General features: G+C 50.5%; 1 protein-coding gene across 1 annotated transcript in view; it reads left to right on the top strand.

Moving 5' to 3' along the window:
• Positions 1-784: 784 nt before the first annotated feature.
• Positions 785-25,734, top strand: part of LOC116938354 (uncharacterized) — an 84,528-nt gene continuing 59,578 nt past the window's right edge. The window contains exons 1-4 of the mRNA XM_076064983.1: positions 785-812; positions 1,113-2,488; positions 2,525-2,754; positions 23,608-23,732. Coding sequence (XP_075921098.1) covers positions 785-812; positions 1,113-2,488; positions 2,525-2,754; positions 23,608-23,732 — 1,759 coding nt within the window. The remainder of the gene's footprint in view (positions 813-1,112; positions 2,489-2,524; positions 2,755-23,607; positions 23,733-25,734) is intronic.

The raw sequence follows: 25,734 nt of genomic DNA, 5'->3' as shown, positions 1-25,734 counted from the left end.
AGTTTCAGAGTGGCGGTGGGTCACGTGGGACACCCAGAATCCACGTGGTCTACTGGGAGTCTTGAGAGAGATCTACAGGTGACAGTGGGAGAGTTTCAGAGTGGTGGTGGGTCACGTGGGACACCCAGAATCCACGTGGTCTACTGGGAGTCTTGAGAGATCTACAGGTGACATTGGGAGAGTTTCAGAGTGGTGGTGGTGGGACACCCAGAATCCACGTGGTCTACTGGGAGTCTTGAGAGAGATCTACAAGTGACAGTGGGAGAGTTTCAGAGTGGTGGTGGGTACGTGGGACACACAGAATCCACGTGGTCTACTGGGAGTCTTGAGAGAGATCTACAGGTGACATTGGGAGAGTTTCAGAGTGGCGGTGGGTCACGTGGGACACCCAGAAACCACGTGGCCTGCTGGGAGTCTTGAGAGAGATCTACACGTGACAGTGGGAGAGTTTCAGAGTGTCGGTGGGTCACGTGGGACACCCAGAAACCACGTGGCCTGCTGGGAGTCTTGAGAGAGATCTACAGGTGACATTGAGAGAGTTTCAGAGTGGCGGTGGGACAGAGAGGGAGCTGGGGAGACTTTCGGCGGGGAGTGGAGGAGGGGTGGTGAGTGGGGGTCACGACACATTTATAAATAACGCGATCTAAGCCAAAAACCTTTATTATGAATAACATTGGTGGCGAAAGCCTACGTGTTAAACTGATTTAAATTATTATTTTTGTTATTTATTATTTTTTTATATTTTTTTTCATTATTTTCCTTTCTCCGTGGACTTGACTTTAGGATGGCGGAAGATATCTTCCGGAAGATAGGTCATTGTTTTATTTAGTAGGTCAATTGGACGTGTTTATGATTCCGGAAGTGTCTTCCGGATTATCTACCGGATCTTCCGGAAGATCGTGCCAACTGGTGCTCTGCCGGAAGATCGTTATTACCGTGGTGCTCTATCTTCCGGAAGAGATCTTCCGGAAGACGTCTTCCGGAAGACTACTTCCGCTTCCGGAAGACGTCTCGCGCTCCCCGAGCGTCACGGCGGCGAGAGTCTCGCGGCGATGACGTCACCGCGATGACGTCACCGTCAACACTCCCCAAGTCGGCGGCTGCGAACTGAGGGGCGCGCGGCGCAAAGTTCCCGCTCGGAGACTTCCTCACCAACACCTCCTCACCCTCACCTCGTCATCATCCTCACCACCTCGTCATCATCCTCACCACCTCGTCATCATCCTCACCAACACCTCCTCACCCTCACCTCGTCATCCTCACCAACACCTCCTCACCTCGTCATCATCCTCACCACCTCGTCATCATCCTCACCACCTCGTCATCATCCTCACCACCTCCTCACCACCACCTCGTCATCATCCTCACCAACACCTCACCACCACCTCGTCATCATCCTCACCAACACCTCACCCTCACCAACACCTCACCCTCACCACCTCATCACCACATCGTCATCCTCACCAACACCTCCTCACCACCTCCTCACCAACACCTCCTCACCCTCACCACCTCCTCACCACCTCGTCATCATCCTCACCAACACCTCACCCTCACCACCTCCTCACCAACACCTCCTCACCCTCACCACCTCGTCATCCTCACCACCTCCTCACCAACACCTCACCACCTCATCCTCACCACCTCACCACCTCCTCACCACCTCCTCATCCTCACCACCTCCTCACCACCTCCTCATCCTCACCACCTCCTCACCACCTCACCCTCACCAGCACCTCACCAACACCTCACCACCTCCTCATCCTCACCAACACCTCATCCTCACCACCTCCTCATCCTCACCAGCACCTCACCCTCACCAGCACCTCACCAACACCTCATCCTCACCACCTCATCCTCACCAACACCTCATCCTCACCAACACCTCATCCTCACCAACACCTCACCAACACCTCATCCTCACCAACACCTCACCAACACCTCATCCTCACCACCTCATCCTCACCACCTCACCAACACCTCACCAACACCTCACCAAAACCTCATCCTCACCAACACCTCATCCTCACCAACACCTCACCATCACCTCACCAACACCTCACCAACACCTCATCCTCACCACCTCCTCATCCTCACCAACACCTCACCAACACCTCACCAACACCTCACCAACACCTCATCCTCACCACCTCCTCATCCTCACCACCTCCTCATCCTCACCAACACCTCACCAACACCTCACCAACACCTCATCCTCACCAACACCTCATCCTCACCAATACCTCATCCTCACCAACACCTCACCAAAACTCCTCACCAACACCTCATCCTCACCAACACCTCACCAAAACTCCTCACCAACACCTCATCCTCACCAACACCTCACCAAAACTCCTCACCAACACCTCATCCTCACCAACACCTCACCAACACCTCCTCACCAACACCTCACCAACACCTCATCCTCACCAACACCTCACCAACACCTCACCAACACCTCATCCTCACCAACACCTCATCCTCACCAACACCTCACCATCACCTCACCAACACCTCACCAACACCTCATCCTCACCAACACCTCACCAACACCTCATCCTCCTCTCCACCTCCTCACCACCACCACCACCTCAATTTCCTCACCTCAAACTCCTCACCTCCTCTGTCTCCTCACCACCGCCTCTTTACCGCTCACCTCCTCACCCCTCACCTCCTCACCCCTCACCTCACCGCTCACCTCCTCACCTCGGCCGATGTCGCCGTTCCTGCGGCGAGCGCTGAGACCCTCCTGAGGTGAGGCCTACAAAGACAGCCTCGCCTGAGGAGCTCAACAACCACCACTACTCACAACAACAACCACCAACAACAACAACCACTCACAACAACAACCATTCACAACAACAACCACCACTACTCACAACAACAAGAACAACCACCAACAACAACAACCACCAACAACAACAACCATTCACAACAACAACCACCACCACTACTCACAACAACAACCACTACTACCAACAACCATTCACAACAACAACCATTGACAACAACAACCACCACTACCAACAACCACCACCACCACTACTCACAACAACAACAACAACCACCACTACTCACAACAACAACAACAACAACCACCACTACTCACAACAACAACAACCACCACCACTACTCACAACAACAACAACCACCAACAACAACCACCACTACTCACAACAACAACCAACAACAACAACCACCACTACTCACAACAACAACAACAACCACCAACAACAACAACCACCACTACTCACAACAACAACAACCAACAACAACAACAACCACCACTACTCACAACAACAACAACCACCAACAACAACCACTACTACCAACAAACACCACTACCAACAACAACAACAACCACCACTACTCACAACAACAACCACCAACAACCACCAACAACAACCACTCACAACAACAACCATTCACAACAACAACCACCACTACTCACAACAACAACAACCACTCACAACAACAACAACCACCAACAACCACTACTCACAACAACAACCACTACCAACAACTACCAACAACAACAACCACCACCACTACCAACCACCACCACCACTACTCACAACAACAACAACCAACAACAACAACCACTCACAACAACAACCATTCACAACAACAACCACCACTACTCACAACAACAACAACCACCACTACTACCAACAACAACCACTCACAACAACAACCACCACTACTCACAACAACAACAACCACTACTCACAACAACCACAACCACCACTACTCACAACAACAACCACCAACAACAACAACCACCACTACTCACAACAACCACCACCAACAACCACTCACAACAACAACAACCACCACCACTACTACCAACAACCACCACTACTCACAACAACAACCACCAACAACAACAACCATTCACAACAACCACTACTACCAACAATAACCACCACCACTACTCACAACAACAACCACCAACAACAACCACCAACAACAACAAACACCACTACCAACAACAACAACCACCACTACTCACAACAACAACAACAACCACCAACAACAACAACCACTACTACCAACAAACACCACTACCAACAACAACCACCACCACTATTCACAACAACAACCAACAACAACCACCACCACTACTCACAACAACAACCACCACCACTACTACTCACAACAACAACCACCACCACTACTACTCACAACAACAACAACCAACAACAACAACCACCACTACTCACAACAACAACCACCAACAACAACAAACACCACTACCAACAACAACCACCACCACTACTCACAACAACAACAACCAACAACAACCACCACCACTACTCACAACAACAACCACCACCACTACTACTCACAACAACAACAACCACCAACAACAACCACCACTACTCACAACAACAACCACCACCAACAACAACCACTCACAACAACAACCATTCACAACAACAACCACCACTACTACCAACAACAACCACCACCACCACTACTCACAACAACAACAACCACCAACCACAACCACCACTACTACCAACACCCACCACTACTCACAACAACACCCACCAACCACAACCACCACTACTACCAACAACAACCACCACTACCAACCACAACCACCACTACTACCAACAACAACCACAACCACCACTACCAACAACAACAACCACTACCACCACTCACAACAACAACCACCACCACTACCAACCACCACCACTCACAACAACAACCACTCACAACAACGACAAACACTCACAACAACAACCACAACCACTCAAAACAACAACCACCAATACCAACCACAACCACCACCACTACTACCAACAACAGCAACAACCACTACTAACAACAACCACCACTAACAACAACCACTACCAACACTCACAACAACAACCACCACCACTACCAACCACAACCACAACCACTCAAAACAACAACCACCACTACCAACAACAACCACCACCACCACTACCAACAACAACCACCCTCACCACTACCAACAACAACCACCACCACTACCAACAACAACAACCACCCTCACCACTAACAACCACAACAACAACCACCCTCACCACTAACAACCACAACCAACACCACTACCAACAACAACCACCCTCACCACTACCAACAACAACAACCACCCTCACCACTACCAACAACAACAACCACCACTCACCACTACCAACAACAACAACCACCACTCACCACTACCAACAACAACAACCACCACTCACCACTACCAACAACAACAACCACCCTCACCACTACCAACAACAACAACCACCCTCACCACTACCAACAACAACCACCACTCACCACTACCAACAACAACCACCACTCACCACTACCAACAACAACCACTACCAACAACAACAACCACCCTCACCACTACCAACAACAACAACCACCCTCACCACTACCAACAACAACAACCACCACTCACCACTACCAACAACAACAACCACCCTCACCACTACCAACAACAACAACCACCACTCACCACTACCAACAACAACCACCCTCACCACTACCAACAACAACAACCACCCTCACCACTACCAACAACAACCACCACCACCACTCACCCCTAACAACAACAACCACCCTCACCACTACCAACAACAACAACAACCACCCTCACCACTACCAACAACAACCACCACCACCACTCACCCCTAACAACAACAACAACCACCGTCACCACTCACCACATTCACTACCAACAACAACCACCCTCACCACATTCCACTACCAACAACAACAGCAACCACCCTCACCACTTACCACTACCACCACCACACTTACCACCACACTCACCACCACCCTCACCACCACTCCCACCACCACCACCCTCACCACTCCCACCACCCTCACCACCACTCTCACCACCACCCTCACCACCACCTTCACCACCACCACCCTCACCACTCCCACCACCGCCACCCTCACCACCACCACTCTCACCACCATCCTCACCACTGCTACCACTACCCTCACCACTACCCTCACCGCCACCACCACCACCCTTACCACTATCACCACCCTCACCACCACCCCTCTCACCACCACCACTCTCACCACCACCACTCTCACCACCACCACCCTCACCACCGCCACCACCCTTACCACTACCACCACCCCTCTCACCACCACCACCCTCACCCTCACCACCACCACCCTCACCAACATCACCACCACCCTCACCACCACCCTCACCACCACTACCACCACCCTCACCACCACTACCACCACCCTCACCACCACTACCTCCACCCTCACCACTAACCACTATCACCACCACCACACTCACCACTTACCACTACCACCACCACCCTCAACACCACCACCACCCTCACCACTACCCTCACTACTACGACCACCACCCTCACCACTACGACCACCACCCTCACCACCACCACCACCACCCTCACCACCACCACCACCCTGACCACCACCACCACCCTCACCACCACCACCACCCTCACCACCCTCACCACCATCACCACCACCCTCACCACCACTACCACCACCCTCACCGCTAACCACTACTACCACCACACTCACCACTCACCACCACACTCACCACTCACCACTACACTTACCACCACCACCACCCTCACCACCACCACCACCCTCACCACCACCCACTTACCACCACCACCCTCACCGCCACCACCACCCTCACCACCACCACTACCCTCACCACTACCACCACCCTCACCACCACCACCATCACCACTACCACCACCCTCACCACCACCACCATCACCACTACCACCACCCTCACCACTACGACCACCCTCACCACCACCATCACCACTACGACGACCACCACCCTCACGTGGAGGGCCTCACGTGGAGGGCCTCGCGCTTTTAAGTTTAAAGTTTTAAACAAAACGAAACAAGGAACAAGTTTACTTGTTAACAATTACGGGAGTGGTTGGTGGTGGTTGTTGTTGTTGTTGTGGTGGTTGTGGTGGTGGTTGTGGTGGTGGTGGTGGTTGTTGTGGTAGTGGTGGTGGTTGTGGTAGTGGTGGTAATTGTGGTAGTGGTGGTAATTGTGGTAGTGGTGGTTGTTGTGGTAGTGGTTGGTGGTGGTTGTTGTTGTGGTGGTTGTTGTGGTTGTGGTGGTAATTGTGGTAGTGGTGGTTGTTGTGGTAGTGGTGGTTGTTGTGGTAGTGGTGGTAATTGTGGTAGTGGTGGTTGTTGTGGTAATGGTTGGTGGTGGTTGTTGTAGTGGTGGTTGTTGTGGTTGTGGTGGTAATTGTGGTAGTGGTGGTTGTTGTTGTGGTGGTTGTTGTGGTTGTGGTGGTGATGGTAGTTGTGGTAATTGTGGTAGTGGTGGTTGTTGTGGTAGTGGTGGTGGTTGTGGTAGTGGTGGTAATTGTGGTAGTGGTAGTTGTTGTGGTAGTGGTTGTTGTTGTAGTGGTGGTTGTGGTGGTAATTGTGGTAGTGGTGGTTGTTGTTGTGGTGGTGGTTGTTGTGGTTGTGGTGGTGATGGTAGTGGTGGTAATTGTGGTAGTGGTGGTGGTTGTCGTGGTTGTGGTGATGGTAGTGGTGGTATTTATGGTTGTGATGGCGGTGGTGGTTGGTGGTTGTTATAGTTATAGTGATGGTGGTGGTAGTTGTGGTCGTAGTTGTGGTAGTGGTGGTAGTTGTAGTGATGGTGGTGGCGGTGGTGGTAGTTGTAGTGATGGTGGTGGTTGGTTGTGGTAATAGTTGTGGTGGTAGTTATAGTGATGGTGGTGGTTGGTTGTGGTGATAGTTGTGGTGGTAGTTGTGGTGGTAGTAATAGTGATGGTGGTGGCAGTTAGTTGTGGTTGTGGTGGTAGTTGTAGTGATGGTGGTGGTTGGTTGTGGTGGTAGTTGTGGTTGTGGTGGTAGTGGTAGTAGTTGTGATGGCGGTGGTGGTAGTGGGTGTGGTTGGTGGTGGTTAGTTGTTGTGGTGGTAGTTGTGATGACGGTGGTGGTAGTGGTAGTAGTTGTGATGGCGGTGGTGGTAGTGGGTGTGGTTGGTGGTGGTAGTTGTGGTAGTGGTTGTGGTGGCGGTGGTGATAGTTGTGAAAGTGGTGATAGTTGTGGTGGTGATAGTTGTGGTGGTGGTAGCTATGGAAGTGGTTGTGGTTTGTATCGTTATAAGTTCAAGTTACAGGCTGTGAAGTTTGGACCTCTGTAAGGGGAGCTGTGTGTCGCATCGTATTACTGTGGTGTGTGTGTGCACCTAGCCTGGCACAGGTGATGTGGTGATGTCATTGGTGTTAAGTGTTGTGTGTGTACCTGTGTGTACCCGTGTGTGTGTGCCTGTGTGTGTGTGTGTACCCGTGTGTGTCTGTGTGTGTGCCTGTGTGTGTACCTGTGTGTGTGTGCCTGTGTGTGTGTGTACCTGTGTGTGTGTACCTGCAGCGCCACACCTATTACCATCATTAGGGGAAAAAACGGTGATCCAATCTCCGACCCCCAGGAACAGGTTCGCAGATTTGCTGAGCATTTCTGTGAGGTCCTGGGGGAGGGAAAATCCCTCAGCCAGGAAAACACCGTGGCACAAAGTGAGGATGACCCTGCTGAGGCTGCGGTGCCTCAAATATTGGAAGAAGTCACCCCCTGTGAGTGGCTGGCTGAGGTGCCATCTGCTGAGGAAGTATTGAAGGCGATCCGGAGTCTGAGACCAGGAAAGGCAGCGGGCAGAGATGATCTCCCAAGCGAAATGCTGAGGGAGGGTGGCGTTTGTGCACAGACTGCCCTATATGACATCATAACAACAGTCTGGACCACTGGACGGGTTCCGCAGGATTGGAAGGATGCCCTGGTGGTCCCCCTTTTTAAGAAGGGGGACCGCACAGACTGTAACAACTACAGGGGCATCTCACTCCTCAGTGTGCCGGGAAAGGTCCTGGCAAGGATTATTCAGCATCGCCTTGCCAGGCACGCTGAGGAGAGGCTTGCGGAGCCCCAATGCGGTTTCAGGAAAGGGCGGTCCTGCACAGATGCCATATTTTCTGTCCGTCTGCTACAGCAGAGGTGTAGGGAATTCCAACAAGACCTACATCTCTGCTTTAATGACCTGGTCAAGGCCTATGATACCATCAGTAGGCCTGGGCTCTGGATCGTTCTTCGTGCTTTTGGAGTACCTGACCCTCTGCTCACGATCATTAAGGACCTTCATGATGGTGAGCGGGCCCGGGTAAAACTACGTGGCCGGGAGTCAGAGTCATTCCCTGTACACCTTGGGGTGCGACAGGGATGTCCTCTGGCTCCCACATTATTTAACATTTATTTTGACCACGTAGTTCGTGAAGCCTTCAATAGCTGTACCGGGGGAATCTCCATATGGTACAGATATAATGGGAGGCTAATCGATGCCCGGGTGCGGTCAAGGGATGGCTCCCTATTGCTCAACCACGTTATGTATGCTGATGATTTGGTAATAGCTGCTCAGTCAGAGGAGGAGTTGGAGACGCTGCTGCTGAGACTGGAGCGTGCCACTAAGAGGTGGGGCCTTACCATCAGCCCCACCAAAACTAAGCACCTGCCTGGGTATTTTGTACCATCGGACACTCTACCCCCACAACTCCCAATCGGTGATGGGGCAGTTGTGGAGAGAGTGGAGAGTTTCCCATACCTGGGCAGTGTGCTTATGACTGGCTCCAGTTTAACAGCAGAGGTCTCACTCCGAATCAGTCGAGCGGCAATATCTTTTCATCGGTTGCGTAACGCTGTGTGGAAGCTACCTGGTCTGTCGCTCCGCACTAAGCTTCAGGTCTTCTCGGCCACGGTCATTCCCTCCCATCTCTACGCTTGCGAAACGTGGACCCCCCTAATGGAACATTTTCCCCGGTTAGAAACATTTAGGCTGGCCTGCTTACGATCCATCCTGGGTTTAACCAGAATGGATTGTGTGAGGAGCTCACAAATCCTTGAAAGATCTGGGCAGGGTCCCATCGGTGAGCTCCTCCGGCAGGCAAGGCTGCGATGGCTGGGTCATGTAGCCCGCATGCCCAGCCACCGCATGCCGAAACAGCTTTTGTTTGGCCGGATTGAGGGGGCTAAGCGGGCGCGGCACGGGCTAGAGAAGAGACGGAGTGATGTGGTACAGGAGGACGTGGAGCTGAGTGGACTTGCCGATGACTGGTACCAGCGGTGTCAAGATCGGCCTCTGTGGAGGAGGCTCGTGAAGGATGCTACTGGGCAGTTGGAGGCAGTCGCCCTCCAACAACAACGGAGGGCGGAGGAGCGATGCTCAGAACAACGAGCGGAGCGCCGGGTGGCTAAAGCACAGCAGGTTGGCACAGTAGGGGGTACAGGTGGTGCATCAGCCAGTCATCTCAGTCAGTCGACCCGTGGCACCTGGGTCTGCCCCGTGACCTCCTGCCGGCGGGCGTTCGACACTTCACGTGGCCTCAGGGTGCACATAGCCTGGCACAAGCGTCGTGGTGACGTCACCGCCACTTAGTGGCGAATGGCGGTTGTTGTTTGTGTGATTTTGTGTCTGTGTGAGTGTGTGTATGAGTGTGTGAGTGTCTTGAGTGTGTGTGTCTGATTGTGTGTGTCTGAGAGTGTGTCTGAGTGTGTGTGTCTGAGAGTGTCTGTGTCTGAGTGTGAATGTCTGTGTGTGTGTCTGTCTGTGTGAGTGTGTGTCTGAGTGTGCGAGAGTGTGTGTGTTTGTGTGAGTGTGTGTCTGTGTGTGTGAGAGTGTCTGAGTGCATCTGTGGGCAGAGCGCCGGGTGGCTGAGGCACAGCGATCTGGCACATCAGGGGGGGTCACAGGTGGTGCATCTGACGGTCGTGGATATCTCGGTCGGTCAAACCCACGGATGCCCTCCGGCTCCCGAGTGACTTGAGCGGTCATCTCGTTAGTCCGCGCAGTTCGTGAAGCCTTCAGTGGCTGCACCCGGAGGAATTTCCATCGGGTACACATACAAACGGGAGGCCGGTCGATGCCCTATTGCTCAACCACGTTACGTACGCCGATGATCCGGTAATTTGCCGCTCACTCGGGAGGGCGGAGGAGCTTGGGGCGCCGCCGCTCAACGTGGAGCGTGCCACTGAGAGTTGTGGGGCTTTTGCACGGCAGCTCCGCCGGGCGTTTGAAGTCGTCAAACACCCCACCCAATTAATGAGCCGTGCAGCTGCCACACCTTTGCGGTGTGAGAATGAACAGCTCCGGGGTTTGGATGCCGAGTCGGCGTTAGATCGTCACTCGCTGCTTGCCCACCCATTCGCCCACTCGCCCATTCATCCATCCACACACCCAATCAATCACTCACCCACTCACCTACTCACCCACTCATCTCACCCATCCACTAACACACCCATTCACTCACTCGCCCATTCATCCATCCACACACCCAATCAATCACTCACCCACTCACCTACTCACCCACTCACCAACTCACCCATCCACGAACCCACCCATTCACTCACTCACCCATTCATCCACCCACCCAATCAATCACTCACTCACCCACTCACCTACTCACCTACTCACCAACTCACCCATCCACGAACCCACCCATTCACTCACTCACCCATTCATCCACCCACCCAATCAATCACTCACTCACCCACTCACCTACTCACCTACTCACCAACTCACCCATCCACTAACCCACCCATTCGCTCACTCGCCCATTCATCCATCCACCCACCCACCCAATCACTCATCCACTCACCTACTCACCCACTCACCAACTCACCCATCCACGAACCCACCCATTCACTCACTCACCCATTCATCCACCCACCCAATCAATCACTCACTCACCCACTCACCTACTCACCTACTCACCAACTCACCCATCCACGAACCCACCCATTCACTCACTCACCCATTCATCCACCCACCCAATCAATCACTCACTCACCCACTCACCTACTCACCTACTCACCAACTCACCCATCCACTAACCCACCCATTCGCTCACTCGCCCATTCATCCATCCACCCACCCACCCAATCACTCATCCACTCACCTACTCACCCACTCACCAACTCACCCATCCACGAACCCACCCATTCACTCACTCACCCATTCATCCACCCACCCAATCAATCACTCACTCACCCACTCACCTACTCACCTACTCACCAACGCACCCATCCACTAACCCACCCATTCACTCACTCACCCATTCATCCACCCACCCACCCAATCACTCACTCACCCACTCACCTACTCACCCACTCACCAACTCACCCATCCACGAACCCACCCATTCACTCACTCACCCATTCATCCACCCACCCACCCAATCAATCACCCACTCACCTACTCACCCACTCACCTACTCACCCATCCACTAACCCACCCATTCACTCACTCACCCATTCATCCACCCACCCACCCAATCACTCACCCACTCACCTATTCACCCACTCACCTACTCACCCATCCACTAACCCACCCACCCATCCACTCACTCACCCACACATTCATCCACTCACCCACCCAATCACTCACCCACTCATTTACCCACCCATTTACCCACCCATGCACCCACCCATTCACCCACCCATTCACCCACCCACCCATTCACCCATTCACCCACCCACTCACCCAACCACCCATTTACCCACCCACACATTCACCCACCCACACATTTACCCACCCACCGATTCACCCACCCACCTAACCACTCACTCACCCAACCACCCATTTACCCACCCACCCACACATTCACCCACCCATTCACCCACCCACCCATTCACCCACCCACACATTCACCCACCCACACATTCACCCACCCACCCATTCACCCACCCACCCACCCATTCACTCACCCACCCAGCCGCAGGCCCAGCAGGTGCCCACGGGGTCGACTGACTGAGATGAGTTGGGTCGATGCACCGTCAGCTGTGCCCCCGACTGTGCCAAACTCGCTGCGCTTTAGCCGCCCCGGCGCTCAGCTCGTTGTTGTGAGCAGCGTCTCTCTGTGGGGCTGGACGATTTTTGGTGAAAACAGCCGATTGCGATTTTTTTTTCTGACAGATATTGCAATTTGATTTGCGAGCACATTTTTTTTAAGTCAAGCCTCAGTTCAACATTCGCTGTGTAAATAGATTTAAGACGGCGTGTTTGGAGCATTGCCACGTGATACCATCAACATACGAACTCCTCTGTATAATCCAAATGCAAGCGTAACGGTGTTATTGGGCCAAGATGCGCCGTTCCCCGTGCAGTTGCCCGCAGTACCGGCCAAACGCCGATAGGGGGCAACGGAGGGGCTGAGCCCCGGGACTGAGAGACTATGGGCCATAGGGCCCAGCGGCTAGGGGATCACATCACCCCCGGATCGTTCTCGAAGGCATGGCCGGAGACGGGGGGCGAAACACGGGCCTGCATACAAGCCGGACCCCTGAACGGTCCGGGTGAAGATTGACGGGGAGAGCCCTGGGGGCAGAGAGGCGCCCCCCCCCCCCCCCCCCGGCTAGGGACGGCTCTAAGCTCTGGCGGCGAAGACTGAAGGGGAGAGAGAGCCCTGAGGGCAGAGACACGCCCCTGGCTGGGGACGGCTCTAAGCTCTGGCGGCGAAGACTGAAGGGGAGAGAGAGCCCTGGGGGCAGAGAGGCGCCCCTGGCTGGGGACGGCTCTAAGCTCTAGCGGCGAAGATTGAAGGGGAGAGCCCTGGGGGCAGAGAGGCGCCCCCTGGCTGGGGTCGGCTCTAAGCTCTGGCGGCGAAGATTGACGGGAAGAGCCCTGAGGGCAGAGAGGCGCCCCTGGCTGGGGACGGCTCTAAGCTCTGGCGGCGAAGATTGACAGGAAGAGCCCTGAGGGCAGAGACACGCCCCTGGCTAGGGACGGCTCTAAGCTCTAGCGGTGAAGATTGACGGGAAGTGCCCTGGGGGCAGAGAGGCGCCCCTGGCTGGGGACGGCTCTAAGCTCTGGCGGTGAAGATTGAAGGGAAGAGAGAGCCCTGGGGGCAGAGAGGCGCCCCCTGGCTGGGGACGGCTCTAAGCTCTAGCGGTGAAGACTTAAGGGGACAGCCCTGGGGGCAGAGAGGCGCCCCCTGGCTGGGGACGGCTCTAAGCTCTGGCGGTGAAGACTGCAGGGGAGAGCCCTGGGGGCAGAGACGTACCCCCTGGCTGGGGACGGCTCTAAGCTCTAGCGGTGAAGATTGACGGGGAGAGCCCTGAGGGCAGAGACACGCCCCTGGCTAGGGACGGCTCTAAGCTCTAGCGGTGAAGATTGACGGGGAGAGCCCTGAGGGCAGAGACGTGCCCCTGGCTGGGGACGGCTCTAAGCTCTAGCGGTGAAGATTGACGGGGAGAGCCCTGAGGGCAGAGACGTGCCCCTGGCTGGGGACGGCTCTAAGCTCTGGCGGTGAAGGCTGAAGGGGAGAGCCCTGAGGGCAGAGACGTGCCCCTGGCTGGGGACGGCTCTAAGCTCTAGCGGTGAAGATTGACGGGGAGAGCCCTGAGGGCAGAGACGTGCCCCTGGCTGGGGACGGCTCTAAGCTCTGGCGGCGAAGGCTGAAGGGAAGAGCCCTGAGGGCAGAGAGGCGCTCCTGGCTGGGGACGGCTCTAAGCTCTGGCGGCGAAGACTGAAGGGAAGAGCCCTGGGGGCAGAGACACGCCCCCTGGCTAGAGACAGCTCTAAGCTGTAGCGGTGAAGACTTAAGGGGACAGCCCTGGGGGCAGAGAGGCGCCCCCTGGCTGGGGACGGCTCTAAGCTCTAGCGGCGAAGACTGACGGGGAGAGCCCTGGGGGCAGAGAGGCGCCGCTTGCTGGGGACGGCTCTAAGCTCTGGCGGTGAAGACTGACGGGAAGAGCCCTGAGGGCAGAGACGTACCCCCTGGCTAGAGACGGCTCTAAGCTCTGGTGGCGAAGACTGAAGGGAAGAGCCCTGGGGGCAGAGACACGCCCCCCCGGCTGGGGACGGCTCTAAGCTCTGGCGGCGGAGACTGAAGGGAAGAGCCCTGAGGGCAGAGAGACTCCCCCGGCTAGGGACGGCTCTTAGCTCTAGCGGTGAAGACTGAAGGTCAAGAGCCCTGGGGGCAGAGAGGCGCCCCCCTGGCCGGGGACGGCTCTAAGCTCTAGCGGTAAAGATCCCAAGTTTCACTCATCAAGGTGGACTCGTAGATTGGCCAGTGAGAGGCGTATTAGTCTGGAGGAGCCACCCCTCCATAGCGTGTCGGGGTTTGACGGGCCGTTACCACCTCTGTGTGCAGTGTTCATTGTTAAATAAAAACTGCGTTGCCTCATGGAAGTTCTCTTCAAGTAATTCAACCGACTGCGCAAGGATGATAACTTGTATTTATTAAAATGTTTTAATTGAAACTGAACAATCAGACATTAAACGATTGTTAAGTTAAATGCAGTTAAAACCTCGGATTGCGAGCATAATTCGTTCCCGGAAACTTGTGTGTAATCCAAAGCACTCGTATATCAAAGCACTCGCATATCAAAGCACTCGCATATCAAAGCACTCATACATCAAAGCACTCGCATATCAAAGCACTCGCATATCAAAGCACTCATACATCAAAGCACTCGCATATCAAAGCACTCGCATATCAAAGCACTCGCATATCAAAGCACTCGCATATCAAAGCACTCATACATCAAAGCACTCGCATATCAAAGCACTCGCATATCAAAGCACTCATACATCAAAGCACTCGCATATGAAAGCACTCGTATATCAAAGCACTCGCATATCAAAGCACTCGCATATCAAAGCACTCGCATATCAAAGCACTCGCATATCAAAGCACTCACAATATCAAAGCACTCGTACATCAAAGCACTCGCACATCAAAGCACTCGCATATCAAAGCACTCGTATATCAAAGCACTCGCATATCAAAGCACTCGCATATCAAAGCACTCGCATATCAAAGCACTCGCATATCAAAGCACTCGCATATCAAAGCACTCGCATATCAAAGCACTCGCATATCAAAGCACTCGTATATCAAAGCACTCGTGTATCAAAGCACTCGCATATCAAAGCACTCGTACGTCAAAGCACTCGCATATCAAAGCACTCGCATATCAAAGCACTCGCATATCAAAGCACTCGTATATCAAAGCACTCGCATATCAAAGCACTCGCATATCAAAGCACTCGCATATCAAAGCACTCGTACGTCAAAGCACTTGCACATCAAAGCACTCATACATCAAAGCACTCGTATATCAAAGCACTCGTGTATCAAAGCACTCGCATATCAAAGCACTCGTACGTCAAAGCACTCGCATATCAAAGCACTCGCATATCAAAGCACTCGCATATCAAAGCACTCGTATATCAAAGCACTCGCATATCAAAGCACTCGCATATCAAAGCACTCGCATATCAAAGCACTCGTACGTCAAAGCACTTGCACATCAAAGCACTCGTATATCGAAGCACTTGCACATCAAAGCACTCGCATATCAAAGCACTCGCATATCAAAGCACTCGTACGTCAAAGCACTCGTATATCAAAGCACTCGTATATCAAAGCACTCGCATATCAAAGCACTCGCATATCAAAGCACTCGCATATCAAAGCACTCGCACGTCAAAGCACTCGTACGTCAAAGCACTCGTACGTCAAAGCACTCGCATATCAAAGCACTCGTACGTCAAAGCACTCGCATATCAAGCACTCGTACATCAAAGCACTCGCATATCAAAGCACTCGTATATCAAAGCACTCGCGTATCAAAGCACTCGCATATCAAAGCACTCTTATATCAAAGCACTCGTACATCAAAGCACTCGCACATCAAAGCACTCGCATATCAAAGCACTCGTATATCAAAGCACTCGTACATCAAAGCACTCGCATATCAAAGCACTCGCATATCAAAGCACTCGTATATCAAAGCACTCGCATATCAAAGCACTCGCATATCAAAGCACTCGCATATCAAAGCACTCGTACGTCAAAGCACTCGCATATCAAAGCACTCGCATATCAAAGCACTCGCATATCAAAGCATATCAAAGCACTCGCATATCAAAGCACTCGCATATCAAAGCACTTGCATATCAAAGCACTCGCATATCAAAGCACTCGTATATCAAAACACTCGCATATCAAAACACTCGTATATCAAAACACTGGTATATCAAAGCACTCGTATGTCAAAGCACTCGTATGTCAAAGCATATCAAAGCACTCGCATATCAAAGCACTCGTATATCAAAGCACTCGTAATATCAAAGCACTCGTATATCAAAGCATATCAAAGCACTCGCATATCAAAGCACTCGCATATCAAAGCACTCGTAATATCAAAGCACTCGTACGTCAAAGCACTCGCATATCAAAGCACTCGCATATCAAAGCACTCGTATATCAAAGCACTCGCATATCAAAGCACTCGCATATCAAAGCACTCGTATATCAAAGCACTCGTATATCAAAGCACTCGTAATATCAAAGCACTCGTATATCAAAGCATATCAAAGCACTCGCATATCAAAGCACTCGTACGTCAAAGCACTCGCGTATCAAAGCACTCGTACGTCAAAGCACTCGCATATCAAAGCACTCGCGTATCAACGCACTCGTATGTCAAAGCATATCAAAGCACTCGTATGTCAAAGCATATCAAAGCACTCGTATGTCAAAGCATATCAAAGCACTCGCATATCAAAGCACTCGTAATATCAAAGCACTCGTACGTCAAAGCACTCGCATATCAAAGCACTCGTAATATCAAAGCACTCGTATGTCAAAGCACTCGCATATCAAAGCACTCGTATATCAAAGCACTCGTATATCAAAGCACTCGCATATCAAAGCACTCGTATATCAAAGCATATCAAAGCACTCGCATATCAAAGCACTCGCATATCAAAGCACTCGTATGTCAAAGCATATCAAAGCACTCGCACATCAAAACACTCGCATATCAAAACACTTGTACGTCAAAGCACTCATATGTCAAAGCATATCAAAGCACTCGTATGTCAAAGCATATCAAAGCACTCGCATATCAAAGCACTCGCACATCAAAACACTCGCATATCAAAACACTCGTACGTCAAAGCACTCGTATGTCAAAGCATATCAAAGCACTCGCATATCAAAGCACTCGCATATCAAAGCACTCGTATGTCAAAGCATATCAAAGCACTCGCATATCAAAGCACTCGTAATATCAAAGCACTCGTACGTCAAAGCACTCGCATATCAAAGCACTCGTATATCAAAGCACTCGTATATCAAAGCACTCGCATATCAAAGCACTCGTATATCAAAGCATATCAAAGCACTCGGATATCAAAGCACTCGCATATCAAAGCACTCGTATGTCAAAGCATATCAAAGCACTCGCACATCAAAACACTCGCATATCAAAACACTCGTACGTCAAAGCACTCGTATGTCAAAGCATATCAAAGCACTCGTATGTCAAAGCATATCAAAGCACTCGCACATCAAAACACTCGCATATCAAAACACTCGTACGTCAAAGCACTCGTATGTCAAAGCATATCAAAGCACTCGTATGTCAAAGCATATCAAAGCACTCGCATATCAAAACACTCGTACGTCAGAGCACTCGTATGTCAAAGCATATCAAAGCACTCGTATGTCAAAGCATATCAAAGCACTCGCATATCAAAGCACTCGCATATCAAAGCACTCGTATGTCAAAGCATATCAAAGCACTCGCATATCAAAGCACTCGCGTGTCAAAGCGAAATAATGGAAACTCAGATGACTCGTTTCCACAACCCACAGACATTCGTGTGAAAACGATGAAAGCAAAATAACTTTTCAGTATTTTTATTATTTCAGTTTAATAGAAAGTAATCAAATTCATGAATTAAATGTAACCTTGGCTGGTGTGAGGGAGACGAGAGGGAGCAGAGGAGGAGGAGGAGGGTTATTGTATAGGACGACTTTCACTTGCAGTACAGTTACTAAAGAACAGTCACTGCAAGAATAATAGGGGCTTTCCCCCTTCTTATCTGGCAACGAAACTGAAACATTTTTACTACGAGGATTCACATTCGCCGCATTAACCACAATACCTGCAGTCAAAATGCAAACAAAAACACACACACTATGATAATATGTACGTGGCATTGTCCTTGAAACTGATTGGCCCACGCCAAGGGACGGCTTTCTTTTGAGCCTCATCTGGTCGAGCACCAATTTGGGGTCGAGGCTCAATTAAGAAAGCCGTCTCTTGGTGTGGACCAATCAGTTTCAAGGACAATGCATCAATTATTATCATAGTATGTGTGTGTTTTTTTGTTTGCATTTCGACTGCAGGTATTGTGGTTAATGCAGTAACATGAATCCTTTTAAAAAAAGGTTTCAATTTTGTTGCCAGAAAAAAGGGGAACAACCCTATTATGATTATGATTACATTTTGGTAGTGGCAAAGGTAGGTGTAATGATGATGTAGATACTCACCCCGAGGCCCTCATTACTGTTATAGCGGCGTTGTCTTTGAGCTGTGTGGACGTCTATTGGCGTCGTCTGGTCGAGCACCAATTTGGGTCAAGGCTCAAATAAGAAAGCCGTTTCTTGGTGTGGACCAATCAGTTTCAAGGACAATGCATCAATTATTCTCATAGTGTGTGTGTGTGTTTTTGTTTGCATTTTGACTGCAGGTATTGTGGTTAATGCAGTAAACATGAATCCTTTTAAAAAAGGTTTCAATTTTTTTGCCAGAAAAAAGGGGAACAACCCTATTATTATGATTATTACATTTTGGTAGTGGCAAAGGAGGTCACAACACTATAGTACTGTAGTAAACAGTACACACGTGGTCACAACACTATAGTACTATAGTAAAGTACACACGTGGTCACAACACTATAGTACTATAGTAAACAGTATACACGTGGTCACAACACTATAGTACTGTAGTAAACAGTATACACGTGGTCACAACACTATAGTACTATAGTAAACAGTATACACGTGGTCACAACACTATAGTACTATAGTAAACAGTATACACGTGGTCACAACACTATAGTACTATAGTAAACAGTACACACGTGGTCACAACACTATAGTACTGTAGTAAACAGTATACACGTGGTCACAACACTATAGTACTATAGTAAACAGTTTACACGTGGTCACAACACTATAGTACTATAGTAAACAGTACACACGTGGTCACAACACTATAGTACTGTAGTAAACAGTATACACGTGGTCACAACACTATAGTACTATAGTAAACAGTTTACACGTGGTCACAACACTATAGTACTATAGTAAACAGTATACACGTGGTCACAACACTATAGTACTGTAGTAAACAGTATACACGTGGTCACAACACTATAGTACTATAGTAAACATTACACACGTGGTCACAACACTATAGTACTATAGTAAACATTACACACGTGGTCACAACACTATAGTACTATAGTAAACAGTACACACGTGGTCACAACACTATAGTACTATAGTAAACATTACACACGTGGTCACAACACTATAGTACTATAGTAAACAGTATACACGTGGTCACAACACTATAGTACTATAGTAAACAGTATACACGTGGTCACAACACTATAGTACTGTAGTAAACATTATACACGTGGTCACAACACTATAGTACTATAGTAAACAGTATACACGTGGTCACAACACTATAATACTATAGTAAACATTACACACGTGGTCACAACACTATAGTACTATAGTAAACAGTATACACGTGGTCACAACACTATAGTACTATAGTAAACAGTACACACGTGGTCACAACACTATAGTACTATAGTAAACATTACGCACGTGGTCACAACACTCTAGAACTATAGTAAACATTACACACGTGGTCACAACACTATAGTACTATAGTAAACAGTATACACGTGGTCACAACACTATAGTACTATAGTAAACAGTATACACGTGGTCACAACACTATAGTACTATAGTAAACAGTACACACGTGGTCACAACACTATAGTACTATAGTAAACAGTATACACGTGGTCACAACACTATAGTACTATAGTAAACAGTATACACGTGGTCACAACACTATAGTACTATAGTAAACAGTATACACGTGGTCACAACACTATAGTACTGTAGTAAACAGTATACACGTGGTCACAACACTATACTGTAGTAAACAGTATACACGTGGTCACAACACTAGTACTGTAGTAAATAGTATACACGTGGTCACAACACTGTAGTACTGTAGTAAATAGTATACACGTGCTCACAACACTATAGTACTGTAGTAAATAGTATACACGTGGTCACAACACTATAGTAAACAGTAAACGCTCACACAGACCCACAGACTCGTCACACAGAGACCCACAGACTCACACAGAGACCCACAGACTCATCACACAGATCCCCACAGACTCACACACACAGACCCACAGACTCACACACAGAGACCCACAGACTCACACACACAGAGACCCACAGACTCACACACACAGAGACCCACAGACTCACCCCACATAGACCCACAGACTCACCACACATAGACACAGACTCACACACACAGAGACCCACAGACTCACACACAGAGACCCACAGACTCGTCACACACACACCCACAGCCTCACACACAGAGACCCACAGCCTCACACACAGACTCACACACACAAACCCACAGACCCACAGCCTCACACACACAAACTCCCACACACAGAGACCCACAGCCTCACACACAGAGACCCACTGACTCACACACACAGAGCCCCACAGACTCACCACACAGAGAGACCCACAGACTCACACACACAGAGACCCACAGACTCACGCACACAGAGACCCACAGACTCGTCACACACAGACTCACACACACAGAGACCCACAGACTCACCACACACAGAGACCCACAGACTCACACACACAGAGACTCATAGACTCACACACACAGAGACCCACAGACTCATCACACAGAGACCCACAGACTCACACACAGAGAGACCCACAGACTCACACACACAGAGACCCACAGACTCACACACACAGTCCCACAGACTCACACACACAGAGACCCACAGACTCATCACACAGAGACCCACAGACTCACACACAGAGAGACCCACAGACTCACACACACAGAGACCCACAGACTCACACACACAGAGACCCACAGACTCACACACACAGTCCCACAGACTCACACACACAGACCCACAGACTCACACACACAGAGACCCACCGACTCACCACACAGACACCCACAGTCTCACCACACAGAGACCCACAGACTCACCACCACACAGATACCCATGGACTCACCACACAGAGACCCACAGACTCGTCACACAGAGCCGCACAGACTCACACACACAGAGACCCATAGACTCACACAGAGACCCACAGACTCACACATAGAGAGACCCACAGACTCGTCACACAGAGACCCACAGACTAACACACAGAGACCCACAGACTCACACACAGAGACCCACAGACTAACACAGAGACCCACAGACTCACCACACAGAGACCCACAGACTCACACACAGAGACCCACAGACTCACCACACAGAGACCCACAGACTCACACACACAGAGACCCACAGACTCACACACAGAGACCCACAGCCTCACACACACACAGACCCACAGACTCACACACACAGAGACCCACAGACTCACACACACAGAGACCCACAGACTCACACACACAGAGACCCACAGACTCACACACACACAGATACCCACAGACTCACACACACAGACTCACACACACAGAGACCCACAGACTCATCACACAGAGACCCACAGACTCACACACAGAGAGACCCACAGACTCACACACACAGAGACCCACAGACTCACACACACAGAGACCCACAGACTCACACACACAGTCCCACAGACTCACACACACAGACCCACAGACTCACACACACAGAGACCCACCGACTCACCACACAGACACCCACAGTCTCACCACACAGAGAACCACAGACTCACACACACAGAGACCCACAGACTCACACACACAGTCCCACAGACTCACACACACAGACCCACAGTCTCACACACACAGAGACCCACAGACTCACACACACAGACTCGCACACACAGACCCACAGACTCACACACAGAGAGACCCACAGACTCACACACACAGAGACCCACAGACTCACACACACAGTCCCACAGCCTCACACACACAGACCCACAGACTCACCACACAGAGACCCACAGACTCACACACACAGAGACCCACAGACTCGTCACACAGAGACCCACAGACTCACACACACAGACCCACAGCCTCACACACAGACTCACACACACAGACCCACAGACTCACCACACATAGACCCACAGACTCACACACAGAGAGACCCACAGACTCACACACACAGAGACACACAGACTCACCACACAGACACCCACAGACTCACACACACAGACACCCACAGACTCACACACACAGACCCACAGACTCACACACAGACTCACACACACACAGACCCACAGCCTCACACACACACAGACCCACAGACTCACACACAGACTCACACACACAGAGACCCACAGACTCACCACCACACAGAGCCCCACAGACTCACCGACGATCACCTCAGCGTGCGTACTAAGCGTGTCTCCCGGACCTCTGTTTCTGTGACCCCGGTGCGTCTCCCGTCCCCGTGTCTCTAACCGGACGGTGCCGCGGTGTTTCACCGGCGTCTTTGACCAGGAGGAGGAGAGGCGAACGGACAGGGGGGGAGAGGTGGGACACGCGGAGTGAGATGGACGCCGTGCTTTCAGATTTTGTGATCGCAACTGGAGCTGATCCGGGCTTGGCGCGGGACCTTCTGGAAGGTTCGGCATGCCCCACCATCACCACGAACATCACCAGCATGGCCACTAACATCACCACTGTGGTCACTAACATCACCACTAACATCACCACTAACATCACCACTGACATCGCCACTAACATCACCACTAACATCACCACTAACATCACCAGCATGGCCACTAACATCACCACTAACATCACCACTAACATCGCCACTGACATCACCACTGACATCACCACTAACATCGCCAATGACATCACCACTAACATCACCACTGACATCACCACTAACATCACCACTAACATCACCACTAACACCATCACCATGGCCACTAACATCGCCACTAACATCACCACTAACATCACCACTAACACCATCACCATGGCCACTAACATCGCCACTAACATCACCACTAACATCACCACTAACACCATCACCATGGCCACTAACATCGCCACTAACATCACCACTAACATCACCACTAACATCACCACTAACATCACCACTAACATCACCACTAACACCACCACCATGGCCACTAACATCACCACCATGGTCACTAACATCACCACTAACATCGCCACTAACATCACCACTAACATCGCCACTAACATCACCACTAACATCACCACTGACATCGCCACTGACATCACCACTAACATCACCACTGACATCACCACTAACATCACCACTGACATCACCACTAACATCGCCACTAACATCACCAGTAACATCGCCACTAACATCACCACTAACATCGCCACTGACATCACCACTAACATCACCACTAACATCACCACTGACATCACCACTAACATCACCACCATGGCCACTAACATCACCACTAACATCACCACTAACATCGCCACTAACATCACCACTAACATCGCCACTAACATCACCACCATGGTCACTAACATCATCACTAATACCATCACTAATACCACCATCGTCACCGTCACTACCACCATCATCACTACCACCATCATTAACATCACCAGCATGGCCACTAACATCACCACTAACATCACCACTGACATCACCACTAACATCACCACTAACATCACTACCATGGTCACTAACATCACCACTAACATCACCACTAACATCATCACTAACATCACCACTAACATCGCCACTAACATCACCACTGACATCGCCACTAACATCACCACTAACATCACCACTAACATCACCACTAACATCACCACTAACATCACCACTAACATCGCCACTAACATCACCACTAACATCGCCACTAACATCACCACCATGGTCACTAACATCATCACTAATACCATCACTAATACCACCATCGTCACCGTCACTACCACCATAATCACTACCACCATCATTAACATCACCACCATGGTCACTAACATCACCACTAACATCGCCACTAACATCACCACTGACATCACCACCATGGTCACTAACATCACCACTAACATCACCACTAACATCGCCACTAACATCACCACTGACATCACCACTAACATCACCACCATGGTCACTAACATCACTAATACCACCATCGTCACCATCATCGTCACCATCACCACTACCACCATCACCACTACCACCATCATCACTACCACCATCACCACTAACATCACCACTAACATCACCACTAACATCACCTCCATGGTCACTAACACCATCACTAATACCACCATCGTCACCGTCACCACCACCATCATCACTATCACCATCATTAACATCACCATCATTAACATCACCATCATTAACATCACTAACATCACCACTAACATCACCACCATCGTCACTAACATCATCACTAATACCACCATCGTCACCGTCACTACCACCATCATCACTACCACCATCATTAACATCACCATCATTAACATCACCATCATTAACATCACCATCATTAACATCACCATCATTAACATCATCACTAACATCACCACTAACATCACCACTAACATCACCACCATGGTCACTAACATCGTCAATAATACCACCATCGTCACCGTCACCACCACCATCATCACTAT

The sequence above is a fragment of the Petromyzon marinus genome, unplaced genomic scaffold, assembly GCF_048934315.1.
Source record: "Petromyzon marinus isolate PM22_M1 ecotype Great Lakes invasive population unplaced genomic scaffold, UKy_Petmar_22M1.pri1.0 PM_Scaffold_96, whole genome shotgun sequence".
Lineage (NCBI taxonomy): Eukaryota > Metazoa > Chordata > Hyperoartia > Petromyzontiformes > Petromyzontidae > Petromyzon > Petromyzon marinus.
This window is presented reverse-complemented; position numbering and strand designations above follow the sequence as displayed.